Source organism: Melanostigma gelatinosum, assembly GCF_949748355.1.
Source record: "Melanostigma gelatinosum genome assembly, chromosome: 11".
NCBI classification, from domain to species: domain Eukaryota; kingdom Metazoa; phylum Chordata; class Actinopteri; order Perciformes; family Zoarcidae; genus Melanostigma; species Melanostigma gelatinosum.
The window spans coordinates 17812416-17834924 of NC_136644.1; the positions used below are offsets into that span (position 1 = coordinate 17812416).

Sequence of the window (22509 nt, forward strand, 5' to 3'; positions counted from 1 at the left end):
TGTTATAAACAAAAGACTTAGTTTTAGCTCCATTTTCTTTTCTCCATTTAATGATTTGTCTTTGTTTGGTTGAGTAAGAAGTGTTTAAATGTTTAAAGTATTGGAATGACATATTTCTGTATAAATTACAAAACAATAGAGGCCTAAGAAATTTCAAAATCATCACACCGATAGCAGTAAGACATAGATATATAGCAATTCTTAATGTTCCAGAATGTTTTGATGCTTTCAAACGCAACTCGATTAAAGCCTGAGTCATGTGAATCAAATATCAAGACTGGATTTCAGTTTGTATTATCAGTACTCTATCAATACTGTCAGCTGTGTTTTTAAATGAAAGCAATGTTTCTACTTATGGTTATTAAAAGAGGTAGCAATACTGTGGGTACGGTGACTAAATGAATAGCAAAGTTGCTAAGAGTAGCAAGCAATAGTTCATATAGTTCATACAAGTTGATCGTAAACTGTTAACAAATCCAGTTGGTTCAATATTCCATTGTTGTAGTTACAGCATAAGCATTAAGTTACAGTTGGTTACAGTTGTAATATGTCGTCAGGTGATATTATGAATATTATCATTGGCACACTTTGTTATGACTCAGTTCATGAGTCATGTGGGTTTAAGCTTTTTAAAAACAATGACAATTTATAGTCTCGGGACTGGATGCACGCTCCACGTTCTTATCTCTCAAACAGGAAGATGTGAATGGGCCCAAATCAGCAAAGAAACGGAAATATACACTTGAGATTATGGCTTATTCTTGGGACTATTCTGCAAAACAGCGGTGTGGCTTGGCAAGTGTGTTTGATTTACAGTGCTGCTCCACACCACCGCTCTCTCTGTCTACAACAGCAGGACTCTTTAGGCCTAGCTGCCTAGGTCTCAACCTGAAAGTGCAGAGACCTGAGTTTCCCAGCAGCTGTCGTTAGTGGTGAATGTCACATACGGCTGCCAAGTCACGCCAAATAGACCCCATCTACTATGGCAGCGCTCATATTTCACTGGCTGCCTCTGGGTATAACAAAAACACGCTGCCAGTCCGGTGCATTTAAGTTTGCTACACTAGTGTTGTGAAGACCAGGCTTCGGGAAATAGGACTAAAAATCCACAATACATCTGATTTGTAGCTCAATTTATATATTCTACTTTTGTTGAAAATATGATCTTTTAGCAACTTGATGGACAAACGGAAACAAGTTGCATTTTGTAAAGCAAAGCTATATTAAAAACAATTTAATTGTTAAAATAAGGCTCTACTGTTATGTGCATGAACTGCCCCCCTTATGACCTTTGTGCAAACTGTGCCCATTGTTTTACAACACTGGTCACACTGTGTCCAAAAGGTCCACCCTTGCCCCTAGGCCTCAAAGTACTGAAGCAACTCACCATCTATAAATGCCAGAAAATACATATCTACAGAGGCAATGGGCAATGACTAGAGCAGTACAGAGTGGCCATGCACGTGCATCACTGCACAGACGATAGACTGAACAGGAGGGAAGTACGGCAGACAGACGTACAGGGGAACCTGAAGTGTAATTACAGGGCAGAGGACTGGAGGTGAGGCTGTGGGAGAAGCCAAACAACAGCGTATGGAGACAAAGAAATTCACTTTTGGAGGGAAATAAAGCTTTGTTGGGAATCCAGTTCAAGTCAAGCAAGCTGAGTCATATGATAAAGAAAACGGATATTCTGGTGGACATTAGCTACTAGAAAGAAAACCAGAATAGATCAAAGCATTGTAACTTCCAGCAGGCATCCACACGAAAGCCACCAAGAGGCACTGCCTCTGGTTCAGTTTAGTGCTCTACTTCCGGAGCAAAAATAGATCTCCCTGTGAACCCGTCTTGTGAATAATAAAGAGGATGCAGCCAATACTCCAAATATCTTAAAGCAAGCAGTCAAAGTTGGACTTTCAACATTGTGTAATTGGTGTATATGTGTGTTTATATGTCCGTACGCTGACAGGCAGCACACACTCAGCTGGGATCTCTTGCTTTGTTCTGGGTTTGCAAAGATTTTTTTTTTGTTTGTCAGTGTGGGTGTATCCAACTGTGACAAGCTGCTTGGCTCCGTTCGGTCCTTTGGAAATCCCGGAGTGTCCCTCAGGAATGGAGCTGCTCTGAAAGCAGCTAAGCGCCCGTGTTCACCTCTTGACTTACCGTAGTTACTGATTGGCAGACTGCACCGAGGGCCAGACAAAACAAAGGAGTAGTCACATGGGGTCGGGAAGGTTACTCCTTCTTCCTCAAAAGACACTGACTTAAATTGGGAAAAATATCATGTTCATTCCAAAGTAAAGTTAAGTCATTTGCCACATAGTATTTAAGACTCATACATTAGCTTGCAACTCAGCAATACTCAATAGTTGAGTATGACCGATCGTAATCACCTCATGTTTTTTCATCCTCTTCATTTAATGCAAACAAGCAACACAAAAAACCAAAGATATACCAAAGATATCATAAAATCAGCAGATCTGCCACAGCAGAGAACATCCGAGTGTGATGTCGTGTGAATGAAGATGCCTCCGCGATGGAAAGACCATGTTGCCATTCATTAAACGGAGCCGTGTACGTTTCACAACTCCCACGTGGTGGGCTTCTCAAACTCATTTGTCCAAATAACACATTTCGATTTTAATAACTTTTGACGTAATCATAAAGAGGCTCAGCGTCACTTCTGATTACGATGCTGGTGGTGAGGTCCCGCTGTGGCTCTTTACATCCGTCTGTGTCTGACAGCAGCAAAAAGGGAGATTAGCTCTGCAACTTGTTGCCCGAGACTCTTCCTCTTCAGGTTCCACTGCGGTCTGAATATAACTAATGAGTTACACCATTTGCTGTTAGTGGAATTAGTGTTACATTGGCTTATGCTACTTTACATTTGAATTACATTGGCCCAGTTCTCGGATGACAGTCTGTAGTCTGACCACAACATTAAGAAAACTAATTACAGCCTTTAAAGAAGGGAGCGTTTGGGGGCATTTTAAAATCAGACCTACCCTAAATAATTCTGTGTAATACTTATAACTATTTATCTGAATGAGTTCTATTCAAGTGATAATGCGTGTATAGCGCGAGTTGATTTAGCAGTTTCTCTTTTATTTTGAATCGCATGCACTTCTTGATTTTTACAGACTTCTCTATTTTTCTGGTTTACGAAACCCTTACAAACCCTATTGGATAATTTAGAAAATGTATTTTTTTTAGCAAGCTCACAACAGGGCCGTTTTTCTTTGGGATGCAAGATGCCCGGTCTCAACTCAACACACATAAAGAGATACCTTTCAGGCCCCTTGTCCCCAGCCATTGACTTGAGGGCCGTCTTTGTTTTCAGCGCGCCGCTTCCCTTTTCTACCTGCTAACAGGCAGCTGGCTGCTCTGTTGTGACAACCGTGGGAGCTTCCAGACACCCTTGTAACAGCTTGGCTCGTTAGTGGGAGATTTAGCACACTAACTTTGGGGGTCTGGAGGGCTGCTAATGTCCTGGAGGGGTGATTGACACAGAGAAGGATATCATTATTTCGACCAGCTCGTCTGCCTGAGCAGAGCTCGGTCTGACAGTTTGTTGTGAAGGTTGTCTTGGTCCAGACGGTCGACTGGGCCACAATTGCAGAGTTACAGAGTGACATTTAGTTTTGCCTCGTTCATGGTTCACGTAACCAGTTTGGACATTGTGGTTCGGGAAATAGAGGAACCAAACCTGATAATACTAATTCTGAAAGTGCACGGTATCTCGAGGTCTTGAATCACAACTTTTTTAAATCTAAAATGATTGTCATCTGATGCTGCAGGTGCTTCATTTCAGGACCCTTAAAGATACTTTTGCAAACTAGCCCAGTCTACAGTCACCCCAGAGATAGAATACTTTCATATGTGTAGCTGAACTTATCAAATGTATATTTTCTACCCATCTGTACAGTCAAATCTAATTCATATGTCGTTTCCATGAATTGCAAATCATTACTGAACGTTACATTTCTTTATAATCATTCTTGAATGAAGCAATGTACATGATCAATAGATCCTTCTTTAAATGTCCATGCATGTTGTGGCTGAAATGGATACTCTACCTATACAAACATTTTTCAAAAGAGGTTATCAGGCTTAGGATAAAACATGTCCTTTGAAGACGACAGCTCTTCTGCCAGAATCATAAGCAGCTGTAACCGTTTCCAGATGTTATAATCATGCCCAATGATGGAGCACGATAATGCAAAATGAAACATGCCATAGTACCTCAAATATTAAGCTATTTCCCCCCCCCCAAACATCAGTCAGTGCCTATCGTATGTTTGCATTAACAGGAGGGCATTTGTGGGAATCTAAAGCTGGACCTAATTATGTTTTCAAAGGTTGCGTAGCATATTTCTCTGAACTTAACCATAGCAGCCGGCAGCTGTGACCCGAGGCTTCAAAGCTCCAAGGACACTATTTACTTTTAGTACATAGAGAGTGTTTAGGTGACCTAAATGTCCAAGAACATAAAGCAGGAAGTCTTTTTAACCAACAAGAATCTAAATTGTCTTGATGAACACATTTTGGTCCACTGCTGTTTAATGGACACCATGATGTGCCAAACGTTTACAAAGAAAACATTTGAAGCTGCCCCTACATTTCACGAGGTGTGAAAAATGATCTGAGGGATGACAGAATGCTTCACCACATGTAAAGAAGTAACTTCATAAGGATTTAACACCTCTAATGCCTGTCTACATCATTTGATATTATTCAACCTGACAAATCAGTTATATGAATTCAGGCTTTATAGATGAACATATATTTGACAATAATACAAAAGACAAAAGAACTGATCCCAATCTTAGTATATTGTTATTATCTGTGTTGCATTGTAAAAAAGTCTTAGATGAGCTTAACTATGGGCAGCTACGGGAAAGTTAAGGCTGTTAATGGCTATTTAATTACATATGTTGACTGTAAAATAGAAGCTATTGGAAACAGACTGCTGGTTTTCATATTATATTATGTTCAAAAAGGACCATATACTTTTCAAACCTAGCCAAACGTTCCCAATTCCTGCGAGTAGTTGAGGGGGATTGAGGCTGTAGGATGATTGTGCGCAGGCGGACAAAACCTCAGGACACCAATTAAAGTCAGGAAAATGTATTTTGTCTCGCCTTCGATATATGTAGGAACATAATACACAAGGACAAGCATGGCTTGTTTAAAAAAAGTTGGCTGTGTGTTTATTGATCACCGCAGGCTAAAAAGAAAACCTGTATGAATGTGTGTCAAAACCAGGTTTCTTTGACGCAAGTTTTAACCGTGACATTGAGGACAAACGGAAGTTTTGTGATATATACTGTACAGGGACTGAACTCCCTCCATCCCCAGCCAACCACGAATCTACAGTACAATCAGTTATCCTCCAAGCTCTAATGCTCAACACTCTTTTACTTAAACACTTAAAACTGATTCTGGGCCGCTCTTGGAGCTCATCAGCTGCTCATTCCTTCAGCATCTGCAGGAGACTTGCTCATAATTATGATGGATTAGACTAGGCTCTTTGTGCCTGTGCACTGCAATTGTTTTGCAGATGCTGCAGATGTGACATGCATTAATAATTGAGGCAGGCAGACAGAAATCAATATTCTACTGGAATCACTGGAATATAGATGCTTAAGGCAGAGAGAACGCAGGGTAAGCAAAAATGAAACCATATGCTCTGTTTGCTGCTTAACCTTCTGAGCAGATCTTAGTTTCCATTCATCAGTTTTATTACTTTACTAAATTACTTTGTCGCTAGACCTACAGATCCCAAGGAATACAAATTAAAAGATAGCTTCTCTCAACGTTTGGCCAATTTATGTTGAGACAAAATGCTGCTCAGGTGAAACCAGACATAAAACATATTTAGATTAACAGGTGAAGTATTTAACAAAACTCTGATTTTGAGGTTTTTACGTTTATCCTGGAAATCAGCTCCACCGAAAATTGACATTTTCTGAAATCAGAGTTGAAAAATCATAAAGCAAAGAAGTTCATCAGGATGATTAAGTTAGTCTGGGAAACATTTGTGAGGGTAATTTTATATTCTGAACTCAGTATAACTCCACGGCACAAAGCTCACAATTTGATGGTCTAGCCCTGATAACAAAGGCCTCAAACTGGAGAATCTAGCTGTATTTGCATATTTGACGTAGCAATGTGTTCAGGGTGAGAAATACCACAAGTCAACAGCTGACGAGCAGCCAACTCCTCCTCCCATCTACCATCTGGGACTTTAACCGTGCATCCTACTACCTTCAATCGACTAGACTTGTATTTAGTTTAATGTATTCTGTCCTTTGATATTATAACCAATGACCCGAATGCAAAGGAAAAAGTGTTCTTTGTGAACGTGAACTTAGGTCAGAATCTAGAGAAAGGATTCAGACACATGCTATTGTCTGATGCATGTCTGCATGTCTGAAAAAAGCAAGAAGCTGCTGATTCACATGTTGACTCCAGTGCTTTTTATTTATTTTCCCTCTGTTAATTTAGCATGTTCCTCGTGTTTCTATTCTAAAATATTGCTATTGTCTACCACCTTTTTGAGTGCAACGATGGTGGATATAGGTGATGTACATGAAGTCTCCCTATGTTTGTCTGAGAAAAATTCCCTTATGGAAGTAGACTCACAGTCCACTATTAGCCGAAATAGTCCTGTAATGACCTCTAGTTTTATTCTCTTCTCACTTTCTACTCACTGGTCAGGGTGAATCTAATTCTATCACAGGATCGTGTTGCAAGCTGATACCAATTTAGTGCCAAGTGTAAACACATAACTCTACTGACCTTCCCCTCACTAAGGCCACAGTCAGACGAGTGCTGAAGTTCGATGTTTGTCAGAAGAGTCAATTTGACCGAGTAAAGTTCCTACACATAGGTTAAAATGAAATCATGCGTTTGTTTTACACAAGACATATTGTATTTGAAAACATAACCCTGCTTGAATATTGATGGAACCAAATATTTCTCTCTTTATCTGCCCTGCAGGACGGACAGAGGGCAGCCCTGTGGATGGACTCTGAGCAGGCCAGATGGAAACAGAACAAGCCAGACATGAGGCGGAAGAAAATCTGATATTAGCACAATGTGGCACATCTCTCAGCATCTCTCACAAACTTCAGAATGGAGGCCAGTCTTCAGAGGAAGATGCTCTGCAGAGCCCTGGGGATACAAGCTGGAACCATTACAAGGCCAGCACAGGTGCTAACTCCATGAAGAGGCACAGGGAGAACTGCAACAGTCCTGCCTCAGTACAGGGGCTGTACGATCAAGGATCCTACATGATGAATGGAGAACTTATGAATGGAGAGTTACTCACCCACCCGCCCAAGAAACTTAAAGTAGAATCTGAGATTAAAAGAAATGACAACATGAGCTCTAGTTTGGTGGATAGCTTTCCTGATCTGACAAAAGCAACTGAGTGTGAAAGCAATACCCCACAGACAGAGCTTAAGTTAGACAAGAGGAACTGTGATTTTCCTAATGGAGATTTTTTCTGTCTACCGAGGAATAAACATGTTCAAAATGGTGCTTTATCACCCCCCTCAACAATAGAAAGCACTCCAGGTGATCTTTTAGAGAAAACCCTGTCTCAGTATTATCCTGAGCAAGTGTCAATCGCACCACAAACATCTGGGCCACATCTTGATGCTGTCAACGGTTCACTGGCAAATAAGCTGCCATGTGAAGGTGCTCAACCCCCATCTTTAACCTCAGGATTGCCCAATTCAGCTCAGATGCCTGACTTACAGCAACAGCAGCCTGGGGCATCGGGCAATGTTGAAGGAGGCAACAGTTATAACTCTGTCAACTATGTAGTGAATGGATACCACCAGCAGCAACAACAGCAGCACCATCAGCAGCAGAGGCCACCATCTTACTCTGGTCAGGAGCTGTCTCTAGGTCAGCTCCCTGGAATGATCCCGCCAACAAGCACTGCCAATAGCTCACAACAACATCGAAATGGCCCACGGTGCTATCCAGATGACACAAATCCTCAAGGTATATATGAGAAGGTCAACCAAGAGTTTAACTCTTTTCTGGAGCGCGACGCCCCTGTACAGGCAGCAGAGACAGGTGGATATGCATCCTTTCCTAACTCTGGGTTACAGAAGATGGGGCAAGGTGAAGAACCTAGGTCTGGTCAGCATCAGCGCATTGGCACTGACAGGGGCCACCAGTATGGGATTCAACCCCAGACCTTTAAACACAATGCCGGGAACTCACGTGGCGCTTACAGTATGGGACCCATGGGCCCCAGTCTCCAGCAGCCAAGTCATGCTGCGTTAGAAAATGGGATGGAGAACACGCCTCAGCAGAGAGCCAACTTATCATGTTCGACTCCCCACCAGAGAGGCTGGGTAGAGCTAAACTCTCCACATTCCCAGCAGCAACTAGCAAGTGGCCCGTCATCCCAGGGACAAGAGCAGGACATGTGGAGGGGCTTCCCTGCTAAGCCTCAGTCAGAACAGCAGACTGCTAACTCCCAGGTTCACTGCCAGATGTTAGAGCCAAACACCGGGCAAAGATTCCAGACACAGGCAGGTTTCACAGATAGCAGCCAGGGGTCTAACAGCTTCCAGCAGCAACAGCAGGACCGTCTCCCGGCCCAAACACACTGTGCTACAGCCCAGCACAACACTGCCCCTGAGTGGCAGGAATCAAATTCAAAAGCACCTCAAATGCAGCAGCCTCTACCCCAGAAAATGCCCGAGCAGCATAATTTCCACCAAGATCAGCAGGTAGACTGCCGCTATCACACCCAGATGCAGTCAGAGCATTTAAGTGAAGACCCTGACCTGCAGGATATACTGTCACCTGGGTTTTTACCAACACAGCAACAACCACAGCACTGTCATCTTCAACGTCCCCTGTCCCACCCACCACAATTTGAAGGGCAGCAACTCAAGTCACCCGATCACAGACCTCGCAGTCAGCCTCAGCCAGGTCAGCAGCAGCTTCAACCCAACCAGGCTCTTAGAAACAATTCTGCTCAACCCAACAACCAACAAATCCAGCACAGCGACCATGCAACATTCAGTTACAATAATACAACGGACATGCAACAGCTTCAACAACATCAAAGGCAGTTTCCACCTGACTCAGGCAGCAGTAACCTCAAGCAATTTCAACCACAGCGGCCTAACGACCACTGCCACCAGCCCAACCATGCAGACTTCTCCCAGACCTCAACGCAGTCACAACCTCACTTACAAGGAGGCGTGTTGAACCAACCGATGGATCCGAAAGCTGAACAGCAGCTGAAGATATCATGCGCTCAGTTCCAAAGGGGACCTCGACTACCTCTGGCACCTGCGGGTCCCCATGGAGACTTTCAGAGGCATGCAGCCCTGCGTATGCACCTGCTACAAAGGCAGGAGCGCCAGGGCCCTCCTCATCCCCTTCAGAGCACTAGTGACCCCACACATGGCCTGAGAGCTGTGAAAATGGAAAACGACCCCAAATTTGAGTTGCCATGTTCACAGCAGCAGGCGCAGCAGTTACAGATGCGAGAGGTGGGAATTGGTGGTGTGCAAATCAAGCAGGAGAATCAACCATCCCTGTGTGAGCAAAGCAAGAGGTCGGGAAACATCTTGGCCTCCATGGAACAAAGCCTGAGGCAGTACCAGCTTTCACCTGTGTTTGAGAAGAAATCCCTTATCGTCAATCCAGCAAATAGAGTCAAGGTGGAATATTCTGGGCCTGTCACAATCCTGTCAACCAACACTGACTTGAGTGGAGTTGAATCAGCAGCAGCTGCCCCAGCCGCTGCAGCTCTAAAGAGACCACCTGACTCCACCCCTAAGAAGGAACACCTCCTACAAAGCTTCATGGACTCTCCTATGAAGCTGTTGGATACCCCGATAAAGAACCTACTGGACACCCCCATGAAAACACAATATGACATTGCATCCTGTCACTGTGTTGGTGAGTCTCATGATGTTGATTTTGAAAGATGATTAATAAGTTGGTGTGTAAATATTAATGCATGTCCTTTTATGATATTTAGAACAAATCAGTGAGAAGGATGAAGGCCCATACTACACTCACTTGGGGTCTGCGCCGAGTGTTGCCGGTATTCGGGAGGGGATGGAGAAAAGGTGACCACATATTTGACTTGTTGACTGGCAAAATTGAGTGTTTTGTAACCACTGTGCACTACATTACTTGTGTTTACTTACATGCCTCTATTCTGCTTTTAAGGTCTGGTCTAACTGGTCGCGCCATCAGGATTGAGAAAGTGGTATACACCGGCAAGGAAGGAAAAAGTACACAAGGGTGCCCTATTGCCAAATGGGTAAGAACCATTTTTGTACATTTCATTTGAGAAGCAGGCAACCCAGCTACCCTGGTACTCAAATATCTGCATTTCCACCAATGCCTATTCCTGTCTTTCATTCAGGTGATTCGTCGGTCAGGTGTAGAAGAAAAGCTACTGGTGTTGGTGCGTGAACGCACTGGTCACAAATGCGAGACAGCCTGCATCATTGTAGTAATCCTGGTCTGGGAGGGCGTCCTGCCCAGCATAGCTGACCGCCTCTACCTCGAGCTAAGTGAGACTCTAACAAAGCATGGAGCCCTCACCCAGAGACGATGTGCTATCAATGAAGAGTAAGTGACGGAGCTACAGATCTCAAGTCTGGCCATGTGGCCTACAGTAGTTTTATTACCAAACACAGAAGTTATTATTTTGCATACAAGGAATTATGCATACAAGGAAAATGTAGTTATTGCTTTTGTATAATAGGTGCGTTTTTGCATCAATTATAAAAATAACAGTTGCCAATTTGTTCCTCAGCAATACATTTTGGTTAACACTGAATTAAAACTGATACATTCAATTGTTTTGTCCTCCCTGTTCAGGAGGACCTGTGTATGCCAGGGGTTGAATCCTGATGCCTGTGGGGCATCTTTCTCCTTTGGCTGCTCTTGGAGCATGTACTACAATGGTTGCAAGTTTGCCCGCAGCAAAATCCCAAGAAAATTCAAGCTACTAGGAGATGATATGAAAGAAGTATGTGCAGCATGGTTCCGTTAATATTATAAGCTAATTACTTAGTCACTTAATACTGCCAATTTTTGTCTTTCAGGAAGAGAAACTGGAGCACAACTTTCAAAATCTAGCAACATTATTGGGTCCCTTGTATAAAACGTTGGCACCTGAAGCTTATGCAAACCAGGTGTGTATATTTAGACATTGTTTGACTTAATAATTTATTATTAAGCAAACTATATCATAAAGGTGTCCTGTTTTTCAAAGGTATAATTGAATTTCAGATCAAATCTAAAGCAAGCATGGTTTTAAGTCACATGTAAACATGTGAGTGATGCAACCCGCATACAGAAATTCCTCAACAACAACAGTAAACTGTGTGCATGGGTATTTCTCAAAGTATCTACATGATGAAGTCGTTTTGTTAAGATTTCCCATTTATATTGTTTCGTGACCATAAACTCTTAATATCTTATTCAAACTGACCTCCTGTTGTTCCTGGACACAGGTGGAACATGAACACAGGGCACCAGATTGTCGTCTGGGGCTCAAGGATGGCTGTCCCTTCTCTGGGGTCACTGCTTGTCTTGACTTCTGTGCCCATGCCCACAGAGACCTCCACAACATGCAGGGCGGCAGCACTGTGGTAAGCAGAACCAGGGAAACGTACAGTTTATCTTTCCAAGTATGTTGTAGTTCTCTGAGAATGGAATCGGTAGAGAAACAGCAAACTACATATCGAGCTATGCATTAATGTCCCATCGAGGCATGGCTTTAAAACGGATATGTGAATAACAAAGGTAGATTTATTATTAATGTCTGTGACATCAACCCTGCTTTTCCAGGTGTGTACATTAACAAGTGAGGATAACCGAGACATTGGAAAGATACCAGAGGATGAGCAGCTCCATGTACTGCCGCTTTACAAGGCTTCAAACACTGATGAGTTTGGCAGTGAGGAGGGTCAGCAGGAGAAAGTCAAGTCAGGCGCCATCCAAGTCCTCAGTGCCTTCCGCCGCCAGGTGCGCATGCTTGCAGAGCCCGCCAAGTCTTGCCGGCAAAAGAAGCTGGACGCCAAGAAGGCAGCTGCCAACAGGATGGCAATGCTGGACAATGAAAAGGCAGAGAAGGCCCTCCTGGCCAAGGCAAAAGCTGGCACTTATGAGAACACCACTCAGAGCAGTCCTATGGCAGGTGAGGTAACATTTATTCTGACACATTTCATGAATTGTATCTTAAATATGTTATTTCTTAGTACGGACATGCTGTCAACATACTAAATTAACTCTGAAAAACAATAAGCAATGAATTGACAGAAAGTGACACAGGATTAGAGATTTGTGTAATTTTTATGCTTAGGCCTTTATCTTTTGGGGATTTTGTTTTCTAGGACCTATTCAAGGTGCTATGGGAGCAATCCTACAGTCAGGTCAGCCAACACACCCTCTTGGGCCCCATCATCAGCAACTACAGCAACAACAGCACCAGAGCATCCTCCCCCCTTATCCTGGCTCAACAAATGTAGCCAGCTACCCCAGGTTCCCCAACCACCCGGGGTCTTTTCCAAGCACTTCCAGGCCAGGCACCATGTATCCCCCTCAGCCGCCAACACCAACCAGCCCTTACCCCTCCCCGCTCCACGTACCAAACTCTTACATTAATGGATCAAATCGTCCATATCCAGGTTATCAATGTAACGGAGGAATGCCCCTTGACAATTGTCACCCATACTATGCTTCAAACCCAAAGCACCTGGATATCTATCGACAACAGCGGCCAGCACTTTACTCAGAGCAGCAGTACGGTGTACATCAGCGCTATGAGGTCAATTATCTGCCGAGGTATGCTGAGCCAGGTGTACAGGTGAATGGTTACAATGCCTGCAACATGAGGCCAGTCCACCCCATAAGACCTTACTCCCCTTATGGTCCCAATGGATCCTCAGACCCCCAGTTTATGGACCCCCTCTCAAGAGCACCCTCAGCTCATGGAGGTCTAGACTATACAGCTGCTGTGAGCAAAGGCAATCAGTTTGGAGGATACCCAAATCCTTACCTATCTCGGAGCCCTCAAATCTTCGCCCCGGGCCAAGATCCTTTCCATATGCAAATCAAGACCGAGATGGGTATGCCTCACCCACAAATGCTTTCTGCTCAGTTAGGCGGTGGGTGTTTTACCCCCGAGTCAGGTTTAGGTCTGCCTAATGGGAGCCTCATGGGCTCTGGTATTAAGCAGGAGCCTGGAACCCCGCCGACACCCACAACCCCACAAAAGCCTGAGGTGTGGTCCGACAACGAGCACAACTTCTTGGACCCCGACATTGGTGGTGTGGCAGTGGCACCGAGCCACGGCTCAGTCCTCATTGAGTGTGCAAAGCGGGAGCTCCACGCCACGACGCCCGTTAAAAACCCAGACCGCACCCACCCAACGCGCATCTCCTTGGTCTTCTACCAGCACAAAAACATGAATGAGGCCAAGCATGGTTTGGCACTGTGGGAAGCCAAGATGGCAGAGAAGGCTCGGGAGAAGGAGGAAGACGCAGAGAGGAACGGCGGCGAGGGGACACCTAGCAAAGGCAAGAAGGGGGCGAAGCGTGAGCATCCAGAGTCAGAATCCACCGGGGAGCCTCCTTACAAGCGCTTTATCAAGGCACTAATGGAGGGGTCCTTGTCGTGCACAACAAACACCTATGTCAATACATCTCCGTACGCCTTCACCAAGGTCACAGGGCCTTACAGTCAGTTTGTGTAAGAAGTACTCATGAAGAAGAAAATTGAAGGTGCTTTCTTTATGACAAAGACCACAAGCACCACTGGCCTCTTCTAAACACTCCTTCCTATCTGTACGGTTTGCAACAACGTAGGAAAAGGAACCTGTGATCAGATGAGATATAAATGACCTTTCACATCAGGTCTTTCACCTCTTTAACGATCAAGCTTTACTTGTTGACCCTACTGAGGATGTATTTATTTTTGTTCGACAACTTTTGCAAGATACACACTCAACATCTCTGGTGCTTTCAGTCTGAAACACAAGGACCTATTTTTAATGGAAACAAATTTTCATTTTTTTGTGGCTTTATTTTTCTTACAAAATTGTACTCTTGGCATAAAACACTGACTTTGTCAATGACAACATTCACGGTGCTAAAGTGTATGGTTATAACCATTTATTTCAAATGCCTTCACTCTATGACCATAACTCACTCTACGAGTGACGTCCAATGAACAGGACTCCGGAAATATCATCCCACGATCAAATGATCAGCATCATAATGTTTTTTGGCAAGTCAGTGGTTCTTCGGGCACTTTTTGATAATACTAGTTAAATGTTTTGGTGATACCTTTAAATCATAAAATCGGGTTATACTTACTACATTGAGAGTAATTCATTTCTAAGCATCACTGAAATTAAATTGATGAATTTATAACAGTGTGAGCAATCCATGAAACCGTTTCAAGTTGATGCTAAAAGATGTTTTTAAACTATCTTTGTGTTGGTGCTTCTTTAGCTTACCTGTCATTTATACTGTAAATTGAGCCATTCTCATGGTGCATTTCTAACATTTTGAGGGGAAAAAACAGTATGTTTGTGCTATTTTCCAGGTTTACTTTGTCGTCAACGACTGTTTTTTATGTTCCTCACCGTAGGTTCATTGAACAAACCTGGACTGTGAATATTACATGTAGTTGTGTGTCTGTGGTGCTTAGGAAATGTGTTTTTTTATACACTGAGGAACATGAAACAGGGTAAGCCCAGTGTCTGTTTCAGAGGGCAGCTGGCTTGCTGTGGGGTCTTTAACTATTGTAATCTAACTGTAAGATAAACAGGTGAGATTTGTACAGTAAATTTATTTCCCTTTTTGGAATTACTGTTAGAGATTTTGTGTTGTAAAGAATGCTAATGGCCTATTTCATTGTATTTCTTTGGGTTTAACTGATCATGAGGTGCTATCCAACCTACATACGTGTGTGAAACATACAATGTGAGACTCTTTGGACAGCAGGAAGGCTTTTAAATAATGTACAGTACAAACCCGTCATATACCTCAAAACTAGTTTAGCAATAGAATTATAACATATTTTTCTTTCTTCCTTTGTATATTACTTTCAAAATAATAACAGTTCAACTTCAGGCCACCAAAAGGCATAACAGTTAATTTCTTACTTTCTTGTCAATCTGCGAGAAAGTATTACTTGAACTTAAATCTTTGATGTTACTGTAAAATCAGGGACATTTTCAACTAATTCTGTGTTCATCGCCTGTATTCATCTGGTAGTTTTTTCATTCAGGTACTTGCCATTGCATCCTGAATCTGATTCTTGTCGACTTCACAAAGAGAAAAAAATATTTTGTGAGGATAAAAGTACTTTCCTGCAATTTCTTACTTATATTTTAAAGTAATCTTTTAAAAGTAAATTTGAACATATATGCACTGAGTTGACTAAAGGGAAAGTATGACATTGACTAAGTAAAAAGCAATGTATTTGCTTTAGCTATGAGACAAGACCAGGGGAGTGATTAACGTAGTTGCACATCTCTGTGCCTGTGTATAGTTAAATTTATTTATAACCACTAAGCAATTGTATGATTTTTCTTCCCTGTCTATTTGATTTAATTAACGCGATATATAGTGGAATGTCATGTTATAGTAACAACTTACCCCACTCTTCAACAGATGCATATTCTGAAAGCACTTCATTTCTTTTTCAGGAAAAAAAAAATGTAATAAAGAATTACAAAACGTTTTATTTAAATAGATTGTAAATGTGTTTAAAAAAAATTAAATAAATTATGTCACATTGTACATACCAGGAACCTGCATTGCAGGAATACAACTCATTCTTTGATGTTGATGTAGGTTCTTCTTGTTCTGTCAAATTGACCCACAGCTACCCAATCAGCGATACTCATATCTTTAAATATTCTTTCAGGTTATCAGAATGATCATGGTTAGATTATCCAGGAAGTCTGTAAATGTATGCTCACTGTCACAGCAATGTTTACAGTGATAGCATCCTGTTCGCGCAGACATTAGACGGTCTAGTTTTTTTTTGTTTTTTTTTTAACTGTTCCAACTTTGTAAAATAATTCGACATAAGAAAATGTTAAATTTTGTTGTGCAGGACCCAGCTACAGTAGCAGGTTGTGGTTGAGAAAGCCAAGGAGTCTAAGATATAGCGGGTTAAAAGCATAGCCATACTTGCTTCAGAGTGTTTCTGAGTAGAGTCAACATTACTTGAATGACTTCCTGGGCTGAACTAGTATGCTATATGTGCTCGGCTCACAGGTTAAGCTAGAAGTTGATACACACTTGGTCTTTTTGCAGTTAGACACTAAGGGGTAAAAAAAAAAAGTGCAACTTTTTGCCTGTCATTTTCTTTTTTTAAGGCTTCCCTTGTTCTCTTAACGTTTGGTATGCTACAAAAAATGGAATTAAGGATGGGTATTAATACTGTAAGTATTGTAATGTAATGGATGCAGTTTATTTGAAAGCTGTTTATTATATCATTCCTGATATTGCTGAGATGTGGGTGTTTTTTTAATAAAATTTATATTTATTTAAAGCAATTTCATTTGTTACTCCAAGTTAATACGAATATCTAAATCCTTGAGCATTATTGTCCACGTGTTGAAGTTTTGAAATTAGTAATTACGGACAAATGTGGAAAGAGGTAATGCCGTGTTCACACCATACATTTTTTTAATTTACCCAAACAGAAAGAAATTGTTACATACAAATGGCGGCGTGTTTGTGGTTGATAGCAGGAACTGATTTAAGCCTTGGAGGTAAATTAAAGCATATTTGCATCACTTTCAGTCTTATACAAGGATGGACCTGGGTATTTGACCCAAAGATACTGCAGTGCTTATACATTAGAATTTACAATTTAATAGAAAGGAGATCAATTATTTTGCAATTAACCTCAATTTTAATAAAACAATCTGAGGTCGACACATTTTACTGGATAATAAACTTAGATGGCACTTTATACAGCTGAGAACGAGTCCTTACCAACAATAAATCCAGCTGCATTCAAAAGATGCAGCTGCTTCAAAAGGTTTTGTTGGCTCCATGTTGTCTTTAGGGCTTCAGACAAAATGCCATTTGTCCACTGTGCGAGAGAAGATTTAGAATTACATAAAAGTATCAGTATTGAAACACATAATACCTAAAATAAACCAAATTTAGTGCAGGTTAGTCAATATTTACGTACCATTTGGAGAGACAGGATGTGTGCTGTCGAATGCAGGAGCCTGGGGTGGCACACGTTAAAAAGGACAATTACCAAACCAAACCCGAACACAGTTCGACTTGCTATTATTGTGTTTACTATCATCATCATTGTAAAAACAGCAGCATATGGAAGTTCTCACCGATGCCACCACATCTCTGGCCTCGTCGTCGCTGCATTTGAAAGGGCTCTCGCAGCAGGAGATATTTTTGCTGATCAAAAAAGTCAATCGTGTTCATTGCACTTATGTACATCAGAAAGACACTGCAGGAGTTTCACCTCCACCAACTTACCATTCAATCCCTCCGCTATTTCTCTGCTTCTGCACTAGTGCCCTCCAGTGCTCATGGGTGGACTTAATGATCTCCACTGCAAAGTCCTATTAAGAGGGCATCAGAGAAAAACACATCATTTGATTTCTTTAAGACTAATCCGTTCAGTTTTAGCCACCGAAAAACCCCGATAGACTCTGACCCCGAGTAAACAAACTGCCGTGTCTTATCTTTGTAATGTGTTTGGTGTTACAAAAGTCTCAGTACCTTGTCTTTGAATTCTCCATTGAATCCAAATCGGTTCTCAGGCTTTCCATCGGGCACCTTGTATTTCCTAAACCAGTCGACAGTGGCCTCTAAATGACCAGGCCGGCTCTTACAGACATCTTCTATGCCTGAGGAGAACATAAACGCATTCAGCGGCGTAAGAACAGAGGACCAATCTGCACTATAATCGTCTTGGTATGAATAAGATATGACTCTGCTCCATTCACACTTGGTATTTGGAATATATCTTAATGCAAAAATAAGAGTATGATAAATGTGTACATCTTTATGTAGTATTTTAAAGTAGCAATGCCCCATTAAAACAACATTAGGAGAAGGTTGCAGCTGTATTGTAAACAATGCAGCCTTAAAAATATTCAGAAACGGCTTTGCAAAATGCTGTATGGAGTAAATATTTAAAACAAAATAAAAAATAAAAAAGGCATTCAACAATTTTTCTGCCTTCAGGATACACACAATGTTTTATAAGAAACGTTGTGTGTAAACAAAGCTGTGTTGACAGTAAAAACTCCACAGGGCATGTTCTAGGTTCGTGTTTTAAAGTCTGAAGTTACTGCCTGAGCTGCTCACCGGATTGTTATATTGGATCTGCAAATGTTTCTTTTATTTTATATTTTCAAATTCAATCACTTGAATCTCAACCGGGCAGTGCAGGTACATTAACACCGTATTTATAGTTTGTGGTTGAGGGCACATCTGACAAATCCTGGAGATTGATTTGGCAGCTCGTCTTCACCAGTAGTGACACTTGTATCTTAAAAGTGACCGTGTGTAGGATTTGCTGGCATCTAGCGGTGTGGTTGCAACTTTTTTTTTCATCCTGCGGCTCGCGTTACAGCAGTTTCACAGGCGTGTGAGAGAACTACGGTGGCCTACAGGTAACTTAAAAGCGTGAAAGGCCCTTTCTAGAGCCAGTGTTGGGTTTGTCTGTTCTGGGCGACTGTGGAAACACGGCGGTGAAGAGGAACCACTCCCCATGTAGATATGAAGGGCAAACAAAAAACATGACTCTTAGTTTCAGGTGATTATACACTAATGAAAACAGAATGTATTGTATTCCATTTCTGCTAAGAAGATCCCCCAAAATGATCGTGCCAGCCGGTTTCCTGAACTAAATTTCTTCAGGATGGAGGATGGGTCAGTGTAAGGCAGTTTTTAGATGTTGACGGTTATATATTATCTATGATCTGTGAAAAGCACGCACTATTCAGGTTTTTGGCATCTGGGTCCTGAGCATTGATAGCGATGACCTTCCAGTCCGTTTCCCCCTCATCGATCATGGCCAAGATGCCAAGCACTTTCACTTGGATCACCTGACCTGGAAAGCACACCTGAAGAGCAGACCAGCAAATTACAAATAAACAGTCAAAGGAATTAATCACACAATTAATAAATCTTGAAACGTCTATATAAAGTCAGTGAAAACAAAGAATGACATCTACACACACACACACCTAAGTCTTACCTGGGTGCCGATCTCACAGACGTCAATGGGATCGTTGTCACCACAACACTTTGTGTCTTTGTCTGTGTGGTTCGGGTCCTCCCATGTCTTTACCAAGAGACAGTTCAGAAACATGTAAGAAATCATTTCAACTAGCTTCCTGACTTGATAAATAAATGCGAAATAAATAAATATAAATAAAGAGTGTGGACTACATTCAGTTTTTCCATAAAAACTAAATAATAATCTTTAAATTGCAGCATCAGTCACTGACTAAAAAACAAAATCTGAATAGCTTATTTCATACGGTGCATTTCCTCACCTGTGGGAGCGCCCCATAATTCCAAATGTAGCCTTTATGGGGAAATATGTTGGCAACATACCGGAGCTTTCCTTTCTTTACATCTTGTTTGATCGGGTTCAGCGGTTCCTTAGTTGCAATCTGGAAATTGAGACATTAATGAAGGTGTGTGTTTGTATGTGTGAGTGCGTGCTAACTCAGGAAAAGGCTCGTAACTGGATGCTCAGTTTGGACTTTGTAGTCAAGCTATTTCTTGGTGACAGTAAGTCAGGTATCGTCAATTTAGACATCAAATAATAAATAAAATAGCTGCAGTACGCTAACTTTTTTGAAAATATATAATGGACTATCATTGAATAAAAGTTGACACACCGGTTCTTACGTAAACATATCAATCTCAGCCTTTTTAAAGCAGTAGTAGTAGAAGTGCAATAATCAAATAAATTATTTTTAAAAGTGAGGTACAATTGTATCTATAGCCTTGTTACCTCCATTTTAGCATTTGACCATCGAGGCACCTCCACGACCATGTTAAAGAGCACCTGGAAGCACAAAAGAAAGCTTTATGCAGTGTATGCTGAACTCTACTGTTGCAGGTGCTACAACTGAATGTCACCGTACCTCACTCTCATTCTTCTTGGGCTTTTTAGTTGGCACATCATTGTCCTGTTAAAAGAAAAAAGTATATGAATGTTATGTTTATACCGTTTAATAAGTGGAAACTAAAACTTCTGCTATCAAAGAGTTACCTGTTCCGTCTCCGCTATAAGGGAGATGTCATGGAATGGTGAAATGTATTTTCCTTCAGAGGTTTCTATGGGAAAAAATAAAATGTCAAATAAAACCTCCATACATAGAAACAGAAATCCCAGAAGACTGTATCGTACATAAAATGTACATCAAATGGATAATAATAATAATATGTCAAACATAATTACTGGTAAGTAGACCTTGAGTTAAGATTCAATTCATGGCAAGTTAAATTTGTAATTGTGCGCTGTCAGTGACACCTTGCATCCTTACTGTTGTTTTACTGGTTATACTTGACATCATTTACACTGCTGCTCATGCTACTAATCCTATCTCTTGTTTAAATTAAAACACCTGCATTCAGAACCAAAATACAGTCAAATTATTCATATTGGAAACCGAACAATGTGATATTTTGTTAGGTTAATATTGTGCTGCATAATATTAGTCTTTAATGCGAGTTAAATGAGTGTAACTTCATCTGATACAAATTTCACTGTCGATGAGAAAATACCAGTTCATCAAAAGGTTTTGTTTGTGTGTGGACACTATACATGTGATCACCCAAACAGGAAGTTGCGTCATACTTAGCCACCCTGCAGGAAACTGTAACGCGTGTGGTGTTTTCACACTAAAAGCGCTGTAGTAAGAGCGCCACATGCCTAGACAACACCGTGCTTGCAACTCAAAGGTCACATGTTTACCTTTACCTGGAGGTCGACCAGTGGTTACCTGTCCGACACAGGACCCCGGTGCTAAACCGTTATAGACTATGAAACGCAGAGGACATACAGGTTCCTCCCATGGTGGCGATGAATAACTTACTAAAATAAATCCGGTAGTCGTGTGAATTGGGGCGTCCTCGCTCCTCCGTTTGATAGTGCATCGTGTTTCTGAAATACAACAGATGAGGAAGCGCTGCTGCTTGTGTGACGAGTTTGTTTCGCGAAGCGGAAAATGAGCCGAAAACTGTGGCCAAGCAGCCGAGCGGACAGCGCAGCAGCGGTCTCATTTCTTCTTCCTCTTCGTTTCCTGTTTCCTGTTTTTGGACTCCGCCACGTCCAGTAGTGTCAAGTCCGCCAGAGTGAAACTGAAGCTTCCGGAGAGATGCTTTCAAAATAAAAGCATTGACTTTGCAGTCCAGGCTGAACATATGGTATATAATTTGTAGATTGTAACAACAGCAGTGGTGTATAAAGTACCCAAAAGCCATACTTGAGTAAAAGTAAAGATACCTTACTGGAAAATTACTCCAGTAAAAGTAAAAGTCACCTATTAGAATACTACTTGAGTAAAAGTCTTAAAGTGTCTGATATTTATTGTACTTAAGTATCAAAAGTAATTTTCTGATATTAAATGTACCTAAGTATTGAAAGTAAAAATACAAGTAAATGCTGTTAATAAAAAAGCAAAGGGTCAGAATTTTGAGAATTATGAAGTTTATTCTTTTAAGTGCTGTGGCACCATGACCAAGGACATGGAGCTGTGTTGAACATAATTGGGTTGGCTGTGATCCATTCAGGAGCAACAATGTTCAACATAATATATTGTAAATAAGTATACTTTTGCATCTACTATGAACTTATCATCATAATTCTCCGAAAAGCAATATGACACTAAGGAGTTGTAACAGTGCGTTTATAAGTATGCTCATTCCGACTAGAGGATGTAGAGGGCAAATGCATAATGTTATGTTCAGCAAAAAATATTGATGCATCAGGTCAGTGTTTTGAGAAAGGACACCTGCCTTGTAAACTCCTGTGGGCCTGATTTGAACACAATAGGCAAAGGTTTTGCTCGAGCTGAATCTGCAATTGGGCGACTGCTACCATCATAACTCCATCTGATCATCCACAACATGACTCAAATATCAAAACATGATCAATACTAAAGCAGCACCGAAAGTAACAACCCAGTCATTACTTGAAACTGAAAAATGCCCTGTTCATCTTCAGAAGACAATTATATTAGAATGTAAAGAAGTTACATTGTATTAGAATGTAGCTTCTTTACATTCTATTAGAATGTAAAGAAGTTACATTGTATTAGAATGTAGCTTCTTTACATTATATTAGAATGTAACTTCTTTACATTCTATTAGAATGTAAAGCAGCTACATTGTATTAGCATTAGATGAGTACTCCTCATTTTTCGTGCGTTTTTCCTGCAAAAGTCCAGCAACATGAGTCTGTTTTGGCTTGTTACATGCA

General features: G+C 41.4%; 2 protein-coding genes across 2 annotated transcripts in view; one reads left to right on the forward strand and one right to left on the reverse strand.

Annotated features, from left to right (window-relative positions):
- Nucleotides 1–16573, forward strand: part of tet2 (tet methylcytosine dioxygenase 2) — a 28184-nt gene extending 11611 nt beyond the window's left edge. Inside the window, exons 2-10 of the mRNA XM_079278975.1 lie at nucleotides 7003–9942; nucleotides 10025–10115; nucleotides 10219–10312; nucleotides 10418–10626; nucleotides 10879–11029; nucleotides 11106–11195; nucleotides 11517–11654; nucleotides 11854–12202; nucleotides 12399–16573. Of these exons, the coding sequence (XP_079135101.1) occupies nucleotides 7047–9942; nucleotides 10025–10115; nucleotides 10219–10312; nucleotides 10418–10626; nucleotides 10879–11029; nucleotides 11106–11195; nucleotides 11517–11654; nucleotides 11854–12202; nucleotides 12399–13759 (5379 nt within the window). The 5' untranslated portion in view covers nucleotides 7003–7046 and the 3' untranslated portion in view covers nucleotides 13760–16573. The remainder of the gene's footprint in view (nucleotides 1–7002; nucleotides 9943–10024; nucleotides 10116–10218; nucleotides 10313–10417; nucleotides 10627–10878; nucleotides 11030–11105; nucleotides 11196–11516; nucleotides 11655–11853; nucleotides 12203–12398) is intronic.
- A 151-nt stretch (nucleotides 16574–16724) lies between these two features.
- On the reverse strand, nucleotides 16725–21321 carry ppa2 (inorganic pyrophosphatase 2). Its single transcript, XM_079278089.1, has 12 exons — nucleotides 21125–21321; nucleotides 20299–20363; nucleotides 20171–20215; nucleotides 20038–20091; nucleotides 19571–19690; nucleotides 19270–19356; nucleotides 19009–19135; nucleotides 17784–17911; nucleotides 17538–17623; nucleotides 17387–17456; nucleotides 17227–17266; nucleotides 16725–17124 (listed from the first exon to the last, which is right to left on the reverse strand). Exons 1-12 carry the CDS (start codon nucleotides 21309–21311, stop codon nucleotides 17102–17104), a joined length of 1032 nt encoding a protein of 343 aa, XP_079134215.1. The 5' UTR covers nucleotides 21312–21321; the 3' UTR covers nucleotides 16725–17101.
- Between the last annotated feature and the right edge of the window lie 1188 nt (nucleotides 21322–22509).

Excerpts from the sequence above, each read along its gene's own strand:
- ppa2 (XM_079278089.1), bottom strand. The coding sequence starts at position 21,311 with ATGAGACCGCTGCTGCGCTGTCCGCTCGGCTGCTTGGCCACAGTTTTC. Across the intron at positions 20,216-20,298 it reads TTATAGCGGAGACGGAACAG|GACAATGATGTGCCAACTAA; the intron begins GTAACTCTTTGA and ends TTCTTTTAACAG. Across the intron at positions 19,691-20,037 it reads GGTCAAATGCTAAAATGGAG|ATTGCAACTAAGGAACCGCT; the intron begins GTAACAAGGCTA and ends CTCAATTTCCAG.